The sequence below is a fragment of the Grampus griseus genome (assembly GCF_964374135.1).
Source record: "Grampus griseus genome assembly, chromosome: 6".
Classification (NCBI taxonomy): domain Eukaryota; kingdom Metazoa; phylum Chordata; class Mammalia; order Artiodactyla; family Delphinidae; genus Grampus; species Grampus griseus.
Window position 1 is genome coordinate 108,741,396 of NC_139000.1, and position 14,775 is coordinate 108,756,170.

The 14,775-nt window shown below is 41.8% G+C and overlaps 1 protein-coding gene across 7 annotated transcripts in view; it reads left to right on the forward strand.

Moving 5' to 3' along the window:
• The window catches only part of LOC309824623 (uncharacterized protein), a 53,310-nt gene that overhangs the window by 8,809 nt on the left and 29,726 nt on the right, over window positions 1-14,775 (forward strand). For 6 of the 7 annotated variants that reach the window (XM_082657615.1, XM_082657616.1, XM_082657613.1 and 3 more), the window contains exons 4-5: window positions 2,778-2,879; window positions 4,027-4,186. In XM_082657615.1, coding sequence (XP_082513741.1) covers window positions 2,778-2,879; window positions 4,027-4,186 — 262 coding nt within the window. The remainder of the gene's footprint in view (window positions 1-2,777; window positions 2,880-4,026; window positions 4,187-14,775) is intronic. The other variant, XR_014296951.1, reaches the window with a different exon arrangement.

Sequence of the window (14,775 nt, forward strand, 5' to 3'; positions counted from 1 at the left end):
ACAGTGGCGGACTGTGGCTAGACTCCGGGGCCACTTCCTCCGTCTGCCTTGCTGCCTGGCCCCACCTTAACGCCCTGAACTGCAGCTCTTATTCCGGAGCTGATTCTCTGGCTCAGCAGTTCTTCCTGAGCAGAGACAAGACTGAATATATGTCCCTTACTGATTGTTGTCCAGGAGGACTTGGTTGCTCTGGTCTCACTGCTCTCGGGCGCGGTACCCCTCCCTGCAGGAGGAGACGTCTGCTGCACTTGGGTGTGATCATGTGAACTTGCTCTGGCCAATGAAGTGGGAGTGGAAATGACTGCCCTTGGTCTGCACTTGGTCTTCAGTCCCTCTTGCTACACGCCAGCAATGATGTAGATAGAGGCAGCGCCGCAGTGATGACTGGCTGCAGGAACCCAGGAGGGACATGGTGCTAAAACTTTCAAAAAGTATTAATTCTGTATTAGTTTATTGATTTCTGTGAAGTGGTTGGGACTTTAGAGGCCTAATACATTGCACCTCTCACCCCAGCCCAGGTTTAGTCCAAAAAGGCTGGTGGTTCTTCCAAATGCACCAACGGGCAAGGTCAGGAAGGGGTGCAGGGAGTTACTCTACAGGCGGTCCTGTCCCCTGAAAACTTCGGGGGAGGGAAATAGGAGAGGTTTCTGAAGGGATTTCATCACTGTAGAATTGTATCACTCTCTGTATCTGAAAGAATTTTCTGGAAATAGAAATATTAGGAGAGGCCATAAAAACGTTAATTCTTGTCTCATTTTCATTCTTCCATATTTGAAAGCCTAAGGAGGCCATTCAAGTGATGGATCAAGGCATTAAATAAAACTTTAAGCAACGGTAATCCTAACCTATAGAGCAGCAGCTCCATAGTAGGTGAACTGTGGCCTGAACATTAACAGGGCAGACTTTCTGCCAAGTCTGCGAGGGCCTGGCTCCTCGTTAACTGATGGCCGGTGCTCCCAGCACAGTGCTCTGCTCTGGCTGCTGATCCTGGGGAAATGGCATTGTTTTGAAACCCAGTGCTCTCAATGAAGCAGTTCCTGGCCCTGAAATGTGCGGAAAAATACTTAAAAGTGCGATGAAAAACTCGTCTGTTGAAAAGCCAATGACTTTCCAGGGTTGATTTTTAAATAATAGATTTGTTTTATTTGACACTTTGGTAAATGCTTTAATAAAACGTAACAAGGTCAAAGAAATTGTACAGTGTGTTTTATGTCCCACAGCCTGGAATATCTGAACTCTGTGCTTGCAAATGAGCATCATTAGTAGTGAAAATTTTGTTGCAAAATTTTTCATGGACTGTTTTGGAGTGTCAGACTTCAAGGCTCTATCACAGAATTGGCAAGGTTCAAGGGATTTTTACTGACTTAATAACATTTTTCTTTATTGTCTCCATAATCACCTGCTTCATGAACTGTGGCTAGAGCAGATGTGGCAACTGGTAATTTTCTTAGAATCCAAGTGCCATTATGTTTTTCCATCTTTTGATTTCCATCATTTCTGGGAATTGTTAGTAGATGGAATAAAAAGAGAATACATTATAAACAATTCAAAACACTGAAAACAAAATTCCTTGGACCTTTTACAGCTACCACACATGCAAATAAATGTGGCTTTGCATTCCAATGGCATTTGAGTGGGGATTACATTTTCCTCATTAACCTCTTTCTTAACCAAACAGTATTGTTTTTCAAGTCTCTTTTATCGAAATCAAGTTTGACATTTTAAATTAATTCACACTCAGTTCAAGTGAAGAAGCAGAATGTCTTCTTTTGATCCCAGTCATTTGTGCAGTCCTGGCTGAACTGTGCCAAAGTAGGAAGGCCTCCTGGTTTACCATGAAATCGGGAGGTTGGTTATATTCCTTGCAAAATCAAAACATTAGGGTACTAAGTATGTTTTTTCCTGTCCTACTAAGGAAAGAGGTGGAAAAATTAATCATGGATACACACCTGAGATCTGAAGTGCTTGCCTCCCAATGGCAAACTATTTATAAAGTGAATGTACATACTTCTAATTGAAGGAACAGCCAATCTGTCTTCCATTGGTCATAACCAGTAATTCCTCTGCTAATATGTGGACCTTAATTTGAAGCAGTGGGAATCTTCTCTTTTCTCCAGGAAAGTCAATAGAGTTGTTTAGAAAGACTGTACAATTTCGGTAGGAGGAGAAATATAACAAGAGTTTTTAAAACTTCTGTAAACACTTATGCATGTATCTGCAGTTCTTGCCCTGTTACAGAACAAAAGTATATACATCGTTTTCATTGTTGATATTTGGCAGTAGATGGTGAAATATTTGTGTGTATTTGGGTATGTCTAAGTAAAATGAGAGAGAGGTTAAAATATCTCTCGGTCTGAGTTACATGCACCAATTTTAGGAAACCCTGTAGCAGTTGCTTTCACTATGCTGTTAGCTCTGTCTTGTTTTGTCAAGATTTCTTTTTCATTCCACCATCTTCTCATGCATTATTTTCACCTCCTGTAATCCTAGCTCAATGTGGCATGAGTTAGAGTTGGAAAGAGAAGCAACACTAGTTTTCTTAGTGTCCACAGTTTCAAAACACACCCTTTCATGTTATTTGACACCATTTTCTACATGTGCTTTCTTTAGAAAGTGGAAATATACATTGTTGAGAGTTTGTCAGATGATACCATATTGCAAAATGTTTGCAAAACTGAAATATTGACAACATGCATGTGATTCCAAAAGGGCCTGCTTGATTGAAAGCAGTTGCAGTATTTCAGCATGAGAATATTGCTCATCCTTTCTGTTTTTAGATTCTACAGAGCATACCTCTGGACTTCTGTCCGCAGAAAGCAGTTTCTACACAGCTAACTTGGAACAGGTTAGAGCTAGACTCTACAGCTTCTATTCCTGCAGTAAGCATTCAGGAAAACTGCTCTCCCCTGGTCATCTCTAGTTCATAGGAGGCTGAATTCCCCTGCCTGCCTCTAGTGTCTAACACCACCTACTTGGCGTAATCATGCTTGTGCCATCCCAGCGTGTGCTGTGGTCGCCAAGATGCAGCTGTGCCCTCAGTAGGTCCTTTGAAAAGATGCTCCTTCAGAATTGATTTGCTGTTCACGCCTCAGCATCCCAGCTTGGCTGACACTTAGCCTACTTCTGCGAATGACACCAAAATCAGTTCTGCCACTAACTAGAAACAAGGCCGTTTCCATTGTGAAAGAGTAATAGCCTCATGAAAAGTTGCATTTGCATACTTGGTGATGATAACAATTAGAATTTTTTAAAAAAATTTTAAAGCCTAAGTATGTAATATATGTGATGTATGGTGAGAGATTTTTTCAAAAATATAATGTATTTGACATCTCAATTGCCTTTTGACTAACACAGAATTAGCATCCTGAAAATTGATCAAAGAAGGAGAAAAAAATTTTACTTTATTTTTTCATTTGCAATACACTTCCTTTGTCAAACTACTCTCTTAACTAATAAGGAAAACCATCCACAGCAGTGTAGCTCATCTTTATTTGAATTTCAGAAAAGCTACTGTCCCCAACTATTTTCTGAACTTTTCAAAGGACTTTTTGCTGTCTAGCTTCATCTTGTTTAAAGATGTTAGAGCTGTGTTGAGATTAATATCAGCAATCAGAAAGTAATATCATAGTCTGGTTGTCATTGTCCTGTATAGACATGCTAGAACTAGATTGCCTGTGTTAAAAATTAATGGATTAGGGAAGAGAAGCATTCGGACTCTCAATGATGGGGGCTTCAGCTATCCTGGCATCTGCCAGATGTCTCATTTTCTAAACTCAGAACCTCTGATAAATTCATGATTTACCTCAGTTAGTGCTCTCAGCCCCGGCTGCACGTTAGAATAATCCCAGACTTCTTTTTTAAAAAATGGATAGGCAGGCTCCACCCATTCTACCCTGAGAGCAGAATCTCTCAGGGTAGGGCCCCAGACTTTAGTTTATTTGTTTGTTAAGTGCCCCCGCCCCCTAGTGATTCCAGCGTGCAGCCAGGTTGAGAATCGCTAACCCACATGATAATTTCATCTTTCAGAAGGGAGAGGAAGTGATGAAGAGGATTAACACCCTGCTTCTAATTCTGGCCACCTCAGAGGCTCTGCACGGAAAATCAGAAGTGACAGGAATCCTGGAAGAGGGCCACCTGGCCATCAGAAAATTCCAGAGAGATGTGGTCACTGCCAGACATACAGTCGGTTAGTTTGAGTTTTTAATTATCTCAGGAAATTATAAAAGCTTGACTTTGACCCCCTGGTCTGAGATTCCAAAAAGAATCAGGGGAGAGTCCTCAAAATGAACTTCTGATGCTACAGTTGTAAATGGTCCAAAGCGAGGGTGGGTCGGGGTGGGGAGGAGAAGAAGAAAAAGGAAGGAGGTAGCCAAGAAGATTTACTCTCTTTGTGCAGGAAGCTGTTTGTTGAGATCAGATATATTTTTAAATGGTGTATGTAAAGTGTGAATGATGATCTGGGAAAACAAGGATGGATATAAAAAAACTGCCAAGAACATGTGAGAAAAGAGTCAGAAAGACTAAATCCAGAAGGAGGCTAACATTCCCAATGATGAAGAGGGCTGTCAGAAACAAAAGCAAGTGTAGAATCCATGCATGGCTGGGATGGCGTTTCATCCATGTTATGTCAGCAGTAAAGATACAAGGTGACCACTCCCTCAGACTCTATGTTACACTTTAGAAAGGATGGGACAAAGTTTGGTAAGAGGGATTGAAGAATAAGATCACTTAGGAGCAAATGCTCGCTGTCCTAAATAAGTTGAAACATTGGTCTGGAAATAACAAACCGAAATATTAATAGAATTTTCAGATGAAATTGCTTTAATCATTAAAAATATGAAGATTGTAAGATGTGCCTGAGGACTGTTCCACATTTTTTTTTAAGAGGGAAGTAGAAAATGTCTTTGAACTGTAGACTCAATGACCTGCTGATTCTTCAGTTCAAAAATTCTAAAATTTACTTTAAAATGCAGTTTGAATGCAAGACTGCCACGTTAAATTATACCTATGACATAATTAACAAAGAGAGCAGAGACAAGGAAGCATAACCTTTGAAATAATCTAATTCAAATTCAGAAAGTCATAACCCTTGAGAATTCGATAAAAGCTTAATACACTCTTGGAGTAGTTAAATAATACAGTGTAACTGACCACTCCAGAACTTAGTGGCTTAAAGCAGCTACTATTAATTTGCTCACAATTCTGTTTTCCTGGGCCCAGCTGGCTGGTTTCATCTGGGATCCCTCAGGCAGCTTCAGTCATCCTTAGCTTAACTGAGACTGGATGGTCCAGGACCTCCTCAGCCACATGCCCAATGGTTGTTGCTGGCTGCCAGCTGGGGTGCCAGGGCTTGTTTACATGGTGGGCAGCCTTCCAGGAGAACGAGGGCAGAAGCAGCAAGGTCAAGGTTTAGAAGTCACATAACATCACTTATCACTTCTGCCTCATCCTGTTGGTCAGGGCAAGTTGCAAGGCCACCACATACCCAGGGACAGGGAATCACATAATACCTTTAGATGAGAATTGTTGCTGCTTGTGTGTCTAATCTACCACACCTCTCCTCAGAGAAAGGCTCTACACTAATACACATGAAATAGTTTAATTTCAGGGGATTCATGGACCCTTTCAACCCAAGTTAAGAGTCTTTATTCTAACCATTGGCATATTTAAGCAAGGAAATTGAGGTCCAAAGACACTAAGGACTGTTTGTTGAGTATACAAGCATAGGAGAGTGGGCTCTCACATAGGTGTCACAGCTCCCAATCCTGTGCTGTTTTCATCATGCCCAATTGATAATCACCTCATTATTATCGGAAGTGGATTTTAGCAGTTTCCAAAGTCAACTTTTGACAACCAAATCTGGACAATTTAACTCAGATGTATACAGTAAAATATAAGTATTTTATTTGATTTGCATATTCTACACATACATCCAGATAGGAAAGTAGACTGGTTAAAATAAGCAGACTAGTTGCAGCCCCAGCTTGCTGAACTCGCCAGATGCATTTTCCCTTTGTCAATTAGCAAGTCATCAGTGGAGCCATGAAAATATCTAGTTCCCTAAAGTTAATCTTTTTTAAAAGCATAACTCACTGTGCTTTTTATTTTAATAAAGAATTATACTTGGTTTTTCAAAGCTTTCATCAAGCTGGTATATTCAGCCTAAAAGTATGAAAACAAATCAGCGTCTGCAGTCAGCCATTAGGTAATTATTCATTCTCTTGCTCCTGTCTTTGTCATTTGGGGTACTATTCTAGCTTACAGTGGTCGTGCCTACCTGGGCTAGTAAATTGGCCGTCAGTGGGTTCCCAGAGCTATGTGTTGTAGTCCCCTTATCCATTCCTTTTATGGTTACTCCATGCCCGTGTTCAGACCTGGAGCAACATAGAGTGCTGTGGACATGAATGTCATATTGTCCTGAGTAATGAAATGAGATCCAGGCAGCACCCCGTGACCAAGAAGGCAGGCATTACTGTAGGTGTGTGATGGCTGCCGGACTCTGGCCGTAAATGTATTGAGCCACACACCGGAACTGAAACGGGGGGTCCCTTGAAGTAACTTCTTTGTTTCTTTTTTTAAGAAGGTCAAAAGACATGAATGAAGACATACTAGTAACCAAGCATGGTGTATCAAGCCTAATTAGGAATAGAAAATCACTTCTAAAATCTGTGTCTGTTCATTTTCCTTACTTCATTTGTTTTTGTTTCGCCCTCATCTGTGATTCATTTGCCTTTCGTCATCTTCCACAATGGCTTCTGCAAGAATATCCGTCTGGAAACCTACAGTGTGGCTTGCACCCACTTCAAACATTGTTTAAAATCTCATTTATTATTTTGTACTGTGGTCTCACTTAAAAGCCAGGTTACTGAGACTGCAGAGCACATACCTTTAATTCCCAGGGTGAGAGGGCGAGGGAGAGGGAGCAAGCCTGAGAGTGTGCCGGGGTGGGCTGAGCTAGCGCTGTGAGACGCCCCACAGCAGACATGCCGGGAGGACAGAATTCAGAAGCCTTACAGGCAACTGAAGTCTCGAGACACAGAAAACTGGAAACTGCCCAAACCTGGGCTCCATAGAGGATCGAAATGTGATGAAGACCAGGACTGGTATTTGTTTTTTCCAACCAGAGGTTAGTTACTTAACGACCACATTCCCAGGATTACAAGGATTTGCCCGAATAGCCAAGGGAACACTTATCTGCAGTAGAATTAGTGAAATGAAGAGATGGGATTCTATGTGAGCTGCCTGTTACAGGAGACTGTATTTAGAACTTGAAATTAACACTGGGAATAATATTAAATTGATATGAGCAGATGAAAGCTATATTAATTAGGAATTATGTTTTGGTAATTATCTTAAATTTTCAGATACTAAAATCCAGGTGTTTGGGGGAGCCACTAGGGTTTAACATCATTCCTTTAAAGAAAAACAAAAGCAAGACCATGTGGGGAGCATCGCAGGCCAGGAGCTTAATCATACTCATTCAGCTCACTTCCTTGCTCCATGCCCAAATAGAAAATAGGCACCTACAGTGGAAAACTGCTTCCGGGCGGGCTGTGCTGCCTTGGACAAGGGCTGGGGGTGCTCTGCTGAAGCACCTCCACCCAACACGGTGCAGAAACATTTTGTGAACAGAGGAAAAGCACAGTGATAGCGATTGAACTCACTAATGGTGGAGGTCCTCATACGAGTGGAAAATTAGGATGTTCTGCTGAAGGCCCCCAGTGGCTCCGTAACCTTTAGAGAGCTGGAGGGAGTAAGGATGGCTTTGCATGTGGGGCTGGAGGTTCAGCTGCAATAAATGTAACCTTGTGGTGCAACTGTGGTTCTGTTTCAAACCCTCATTCAGTCACTTCAAGACCTTTCTCGGTTTCTGGTGTCACACGCAGATTCCGGGGAGGCTTACACAGAGCCAAGCACTGGAGGGACTCATCTGATCCTCCATAGTGTCTGTGTGCTTGGGGGACACTGAGTTGCCCATCAGCCTGGGCTGTTCATGGTCATAAATTCAATCCTGTGAGGTTGCTTCAGCTCCCTCTGCCTGCCCTCAGCTCCTGTGCCTCTTTCTGCCACTTCCCCACCACTCTTGGGCACTCAGCAGTTGTTCTTCTGCTCGTACACTCACTGGGGCCTGGGGATTTTGTGAGGCTAAGACCTGGGGTGGCCAAGACATGGCACAGAGCCATATTTGTCCCTCTTCCAAATTCTTGCCATTCTCAGGGCTGTACCAGGAAGCGTGGTCCAAGTTTCCCCTTCTGAGATCTGTGAAGGTTTTGACCATTCCCCAAGAACAGTGAGCAGGGCCTTTCTCAGAAACCCATCACTGCCTGCCTCTCCTCCTGGCCTCCCTTGCCGCTTCTCCCAGCCTAGGAATCTTTTTATGGGCCTCAGGGCAGAAAAGACTTGCTTTCAAGGTCTCCTCTGCCACTGAGTGAGTTTTGTTTTGTTTTAATTGTGGTAAAATACATATAACGTAAAATTTATCATTTTAACCAATTTTAAGTGGCATTAAGTACATTCCGATTGTTGTGTGACCATCACTGCTCTCCATTTCCAGAACTTTTTCATCTTCCCAAACTGAAATTCTGTCCCCGTTAAACACTAACTCCCCATTCCCCACCCCCAGCCCCTGGGAATCGGCATTCTGCTTCGTGTCGCTATGAATTTGACTTAAGTACGTCATACAAGTGGAACTGTACAATATGTGTCCTTTTGTGTCTGGCTTATTTCACTCAGCATAATGTCTTCGGTGTTTATCCGTGTCGTAGCCTGTGTCAGAATGTCCTTCCTTTTTAAGGCTGAATAATATTCCATTGTATGGATGGAACACGTTTGTGCGACAATGGACATTTTGGTTGTTTCCGCCTTTTGGCTATCATGAATAATTCTGCTATGAACACTGTTGTACAAGTATCTATTTGGGTCCCTGCTTTCAATTTTTGGAGGGGTCTATACCCAGAGGTAAAAATTGCTGGGTCATGTGGTAATTCTAAGTTTAATTTTTGAGGCACTGCTATATTGTTTTCCAGAGTGGCTGAATGCACAGGGTTCCAGTTTCTCCATATCCTTGCCTGTCAGTGAGTTCTAAGAGAGGTGCTCTTGGCACTTGGGGTCAGCCCTTCCTTGTCCTGCAGGATTTTCCCCGCTCTTTAGCATCCCTGGCCTCACCCACTATTTTTAGATGATGGAATAATGTCCCCGGTTGTTGTGAAAAACACCTACCCCCCAACTAGTATACAACGCCTTTCAAATATCCCCTAAGGGGTGAGAAGAAGCTGCATAGTTAGAACCCCTGGTGCGATGCCTGAAAGCTTTGTTTCTGGAAACTCAGAAACCTGGAAGAGGCTCTTTTTTCTCTGTCTTGCTGTCACATCCCTTCCTTGATTCAATTAGTAAAGAATGAGGTAATTTAATTGAAAGGAAGGGACAAGAGGAGGAGGGAGGAAAGAGAGATTACTATTTCAAAATATTGACTCACTACACAAGGATTTCTCATCTTGTTTACTTTCTTCTCTTTAATAACTACAAATGTTTGTGATCTTTATTTTCTTGTCTGATCAATTTAGATTTTCCAAAAGGCCCTAGACTTGTCATACATGTCCTTCAAAAAAGCATGTGAACTGTATTAACGCAATGAATGCAGTGTCTCCTTACTTTAACATGCTCTGTTATACTACTTCACTTTGACACCAGGCAGGTGGGTTTTCCACCCATCAAGCAATTCTGCAACACCTGCTGGGTTCCTACACTAACTCAATTCTGATAACTGCCTAGCTGGAGAGAGCATCAGATCCCACAGGTTAAGGGTTCAGTCCTGCTAGACTGCCCCCTCCACTTCAGATGCCAATCATAAGTGCAGGTTGTCACCTGTGCTTTTGACAAACCAGCCATAAATCAGAGGTGCCCACAACCCCCTCCTTGAGTTCAATTAATTTTCTGGAGTGGCTTACAGGACTCAGAGAAGGATTTTACTTAACTAGATTTGGTAATCTAGCATAAAAGGGTATAACTCAGGAGCAGCCAGATGGAAGAGGTGAGTAGGGCAAGGCCTGGGGAGGGCGAGGAGCTTCCGTCCCTCTCAGAGTGACCCCTCTCCCAGCATGTCCACATATCCCTCAACTCAGCAGCTCTCCCAACACCCTCCTTGGGGTGTTTTGGAGGCCCCACCACATAGGCACAATTGATTAAATCACTGACCGCTGGTGATTGATTCGACCCCCAGCCCCTCTCTTATTATAAATCACAATATCCCACCGCTCTTTCCTGGGACGTGATACTGGTCTAGTGACTCGTCTCTAGCTGTAGCTTACCCACAGACGAGTGATCTGCAGACAGCTGTGACCTGTCAAGTCTGTTGACACCTCATGACCACAGGTAACTCCAGGGACTTTCAATTAAATGATCATTAAGTGGCATCCCTTAAAAACAGTGTAATTGTAGACCGTGACCAGTAAATAATCATAAGAATTCACATATCATCATGTGGAGGAGCTACTAGATATTCTAAAATGTAAAGAATTTCTGACTCTCGTTCCTCTTCACTTAACCTTTATGTTTTTACCTTAAACTTTGTTTTTATTTTCCTACTTTCTAATGTTCAAGTGACCTGCTTCCTTAAGTGGTTAAGGGCTTTGAAGTCAGAGACCTGGCTGCTTTCAGACCAAGGGATTTACTTTCTGAGTCTGCCTCCTCATCCACAAATCTCTGGATTTACGCAGTGGTTCAGTTCCTTAAAACTGGTAACTTTTTTTTTTTTTTTTTTTTTTTGTGGTACGCGGGCCTCTCACTGTTGTGGCTTCTCCCGTTGCGGAGCACAGGCTCCGGACGCGCAGGCTCAGCGGCCATGGCTCACGGGCCCAGCCGCTCCGCGGCATGTGGGATCCTCCCGGACCGGGGCACGAACCCGTGTCCCCTGCATCGGCAGGCGGACTCTCAACCACTGCGCCACCAGGGAAGACCTGGTAACTTTTTTTAATTAAAAAAAATTTTGTCCTTTATTTTTTAAATTGAGGTATAATTTATATATAGCATATTAGTTTCATGTAGTGATTCAATATTTGTATATATTGCAAAATGATCACCACAATAAGTTTAGTTAACATCACCACCATACATAGTTACACATTTTTTTATATTTATAGTTTATTTACAATATTGTGTTAGTTTCAGGTGTACAGCTTCAGATTCTTTTCCATTATAGGTTATTACAAGATACTGAATATAGTTCCCTGTGCTATAGAGTAGATCCTTGTTGTTTATGTATTTTATATAGAGTAATGTGTAGAATTCTATATCCAGCAAAAATTATACCTCAAAAGGAGAAATATTTTATCAGACAAACAAAAACAGCTGACTCTGCAAGAAATGTTAAAAGAAGTTCTTCTGGGAGAAGGAATATGATAAGGTACAACTTAGATTTATATAAAGAAAGGAAGAGCATTAAATAAGGAATTATGTAAGGTAAAATCAAATACTCTTTATTTTTCTTCTCTTTTCTGTTACGGTTTGTCTGTTGAATATAGTTCCCTGTGCTATACAGTAGGACCTCGTTGTTTATCCATCCTGTATCTACTAGTTTGCATCTACCAACCCCATACTCCCACTGCATCCCTCCATCACCCTCCCTTCCCCTTGGCAGCCACAAGTCTGTTCTCTATGTCTTTGAGTCTGTTTCTGTTTCATAGATAAGTTCATTTGTGTCATATTTTAGATTCCACATATAAGTGATATCATATGGTATTTGTCTTTCTCTTTCCGTCTAACTTAGTATAATCTCTTGGTCCATCTATGTTGCTGCAAATGGCATTATTTCATTCTTTTTTATGGTTGAGTAGTATTCCATTGTATATATGCACCACATCTTCTTTATCCATTCATCTGTTGATGGACATTTAGGTCATTTCCATGTCTTGGCTATTGTGAATAGTGCTGCTGTGAATACTAGGGTGCATGTATCTTTTTGAGTTATAGTTTTGTCCGGATATATGCCCAGGAATGGGATTGCTGGATCATATGGTAATTCTATTTTTAGCTTTCTGAGGAACCTCCATACTGTTCTCCATAGTGGCTGTATCAGCTTACATTCCCACCAACAGTGCAGGAGGGTTCCCTTTTCTCCATACCCTCTCCAGCATTTATTATTTGTAGACTTTTTAATAATGGCCATCCTGACCAGTGTGAGGTGATACCTCATTGTAGTTTTGATTTGCATTTCTCTAATAATTAGTGATGTTGAGCATCTTTTCATGTGTCTATTGGCCATCTGAATGTAATTAAATAATGCTTAGATTAAAATAATTTTCTTCTAAGGAAAAAAGACAAAGCAAAAGATGCATTCCAGTCGAGAGGAAAAATGTTAGCTATGCCTCCCTACCTTGGGGTATTACATGAACAATTAGGCAACAGTCTAAGTGAAAATACGTAACAGTTCAGTTTATAAATTTTTTAAAATTTATAAAATAAAAAATTTTGAAGTCACTAACAATGCCAGGTGGAGTCACAGGTGACGTTAGCCCAGCCCCATTATTTTAGAGCTTCCTTACAAGAGTCCTTGCCTGCAAAGTCCCTGCACCAAAACATTCTTTAACTTGGGGGCCTTGCTCTATATTGTTTACGAGCAGTTACTGAGAGAGGAGCCGGGCATCCCTGTCCAACTGAACCTCCATTTGGCTCCTTTGTTCTTTGCATAAACTTTCACTTCTTTATCTGTGGGATCCTCAGTTATTAAACAACGTTTCTTACTCCTGGTTTCATCTAAAATTACAGAATAAGTAGCTCCTGCGGAAGCACAGGAATCCATAGAGCCTACTCGCAGGCTATCAGGATAACCGTGGTGTCAACAGACAGGTGGCAACCGTCTGTGAAAACCCTGACTCCTGGCCGGGCTTCGGAAGGACTAGTGAGAAAATCAAAACATTTCTGCAAACGTTATTAAATGTGCTAACCTGAAATTACTGCTTATTTATTTTCGAAGGTTGAACATTTCTTGGTGATTCCCCCACTCAGAATTTCGCGTGCATGGGAATCAGATCTAAGGCTAACTTCAAAAGGCTGTTGTGAGGATTAATTGAGGCAGTGTATGTAACCTGCCTTGCCTAATGCCAGAACTAAATAACCATCCAATAAAAAGCTCTAAAATTGTGATGGTGAAGATAATGGTGCCAATAATTCTAACACTGATGTAATTTTTTTTTTGATGTAATTTTTTAAAAGTTGGTTCAAATCGGTAAATACTCAGAAATTCAAGTTTTAACAGACATGTTTGTTTTTCTAAATCACAAATCTAACCTAAACTATCTGCTGTGATGTCATCATTACCAGCAGGATGTGTTCAGACTCCCCAGCCCAACACACAGAAGCCTTTAGGATTCAGCTACCGTGAACGCCCCTGATTCAGTCAGGAACCCCCTGACTGCCTTCTCCAACCCTCACCCCTCCCCTGATGCCCAGACATATCAGAATCTTCCGTGGTCCGGTGCCCCTGCTGAACCCTGCCCCTTGGCCATCACACACAGAGCGCCCTTTCCCTTTCTCTCTCTGCCCAGTAAACACTCTGCCTCATTCTCAGGATCAATCCCAGGATCTGTTGAGAGCCCTCATGTCCCTGCCTGCAGGTAGCTCAGCCTCTTCCTCATGGGCATCCCTCCTGTATCTTATAGAAACTTGTCTCTCATCTCTTCTAGCTAGGTGGCTGCAAAATTTATTGTCCAAATAAGGACACTTTTGCAAACAATAGGGAGCTTTTAATTAGTTCATTGGGACTACAGGTGTAAAGGGGTCTGCTCTACGCTAGTAGCATGTGTGGTCATCTTACCATTAACACTATTTCATGCATGCGTGTATTGAATCATTATGTTGCACACCTGAAACTAGTACAGTGTTTTAAATTTAATTTTTATTTTATATTGGAGTATAGTTGAGTTACAATGTTGTGTTAGTTTCAGGTGTACAGCAAAGTGACTCAGTTATACATATATCCATTCTTTTTCAGATTCTTATCCCATATAGGTTATTACAGAATATTGAGTAGAGTTCTCTGTGCTATACAGTAGGTCCTTGTTGATTATCTATTTTATATATAATAGTGTGTATATGTTAATCCTAAAATCCTAATTTATCCCTCCCCACCCCCAGCCTTTCCCCTTTGGTAACCATAAGTTACGAAGTTTGTGAGTCCATTTCTGTTTTGTAAATAAGCTCATTTGTATTATTTTTTTTAGATTCCATATATAAGTGATACCATATTTGTCTTTCTCTGTCTGACTTCACTTAGTATGACAATCTCTAGGTCCATGCATGTTGCTGCAAACAGCATTTATTTATTTATTTATTTATTGTGGTACGCGGGCCTCTCACCGCTGTGGCCTCTCCCGTTGTGGAGCACAGGCTCCGGACGCGCAGGCCCAGCGACCATGGCTCACGGGCCCAGCTGCTCCATGGCATGTGGGATCTTCCCGGACTGGGGCACGAACCTGCGTCCCTTGCATTGGCAGGAGGACTCTCAACCACTGTGCCGCCAGGGAAGCCCTGCACATGGCATTTTTTCATTCTTTTTCTATGGCTGAGTAATATTCCATTGTATATATGTACCACATCTTCTTTATCCATTCCTTTGTTGATGGACATGTAGGTTGCTTCCATATCTTGGCTGTTGTAAATAGAGCTGCTGTGAACACTGGGGTGCATGTATCCTTTCAAATTCTACGTTTTGCCAGATATATGCCCAGGAGTGGGATTGCTGGATCATATGGTAGTATTTTAAGGAACCTCCATACTGTT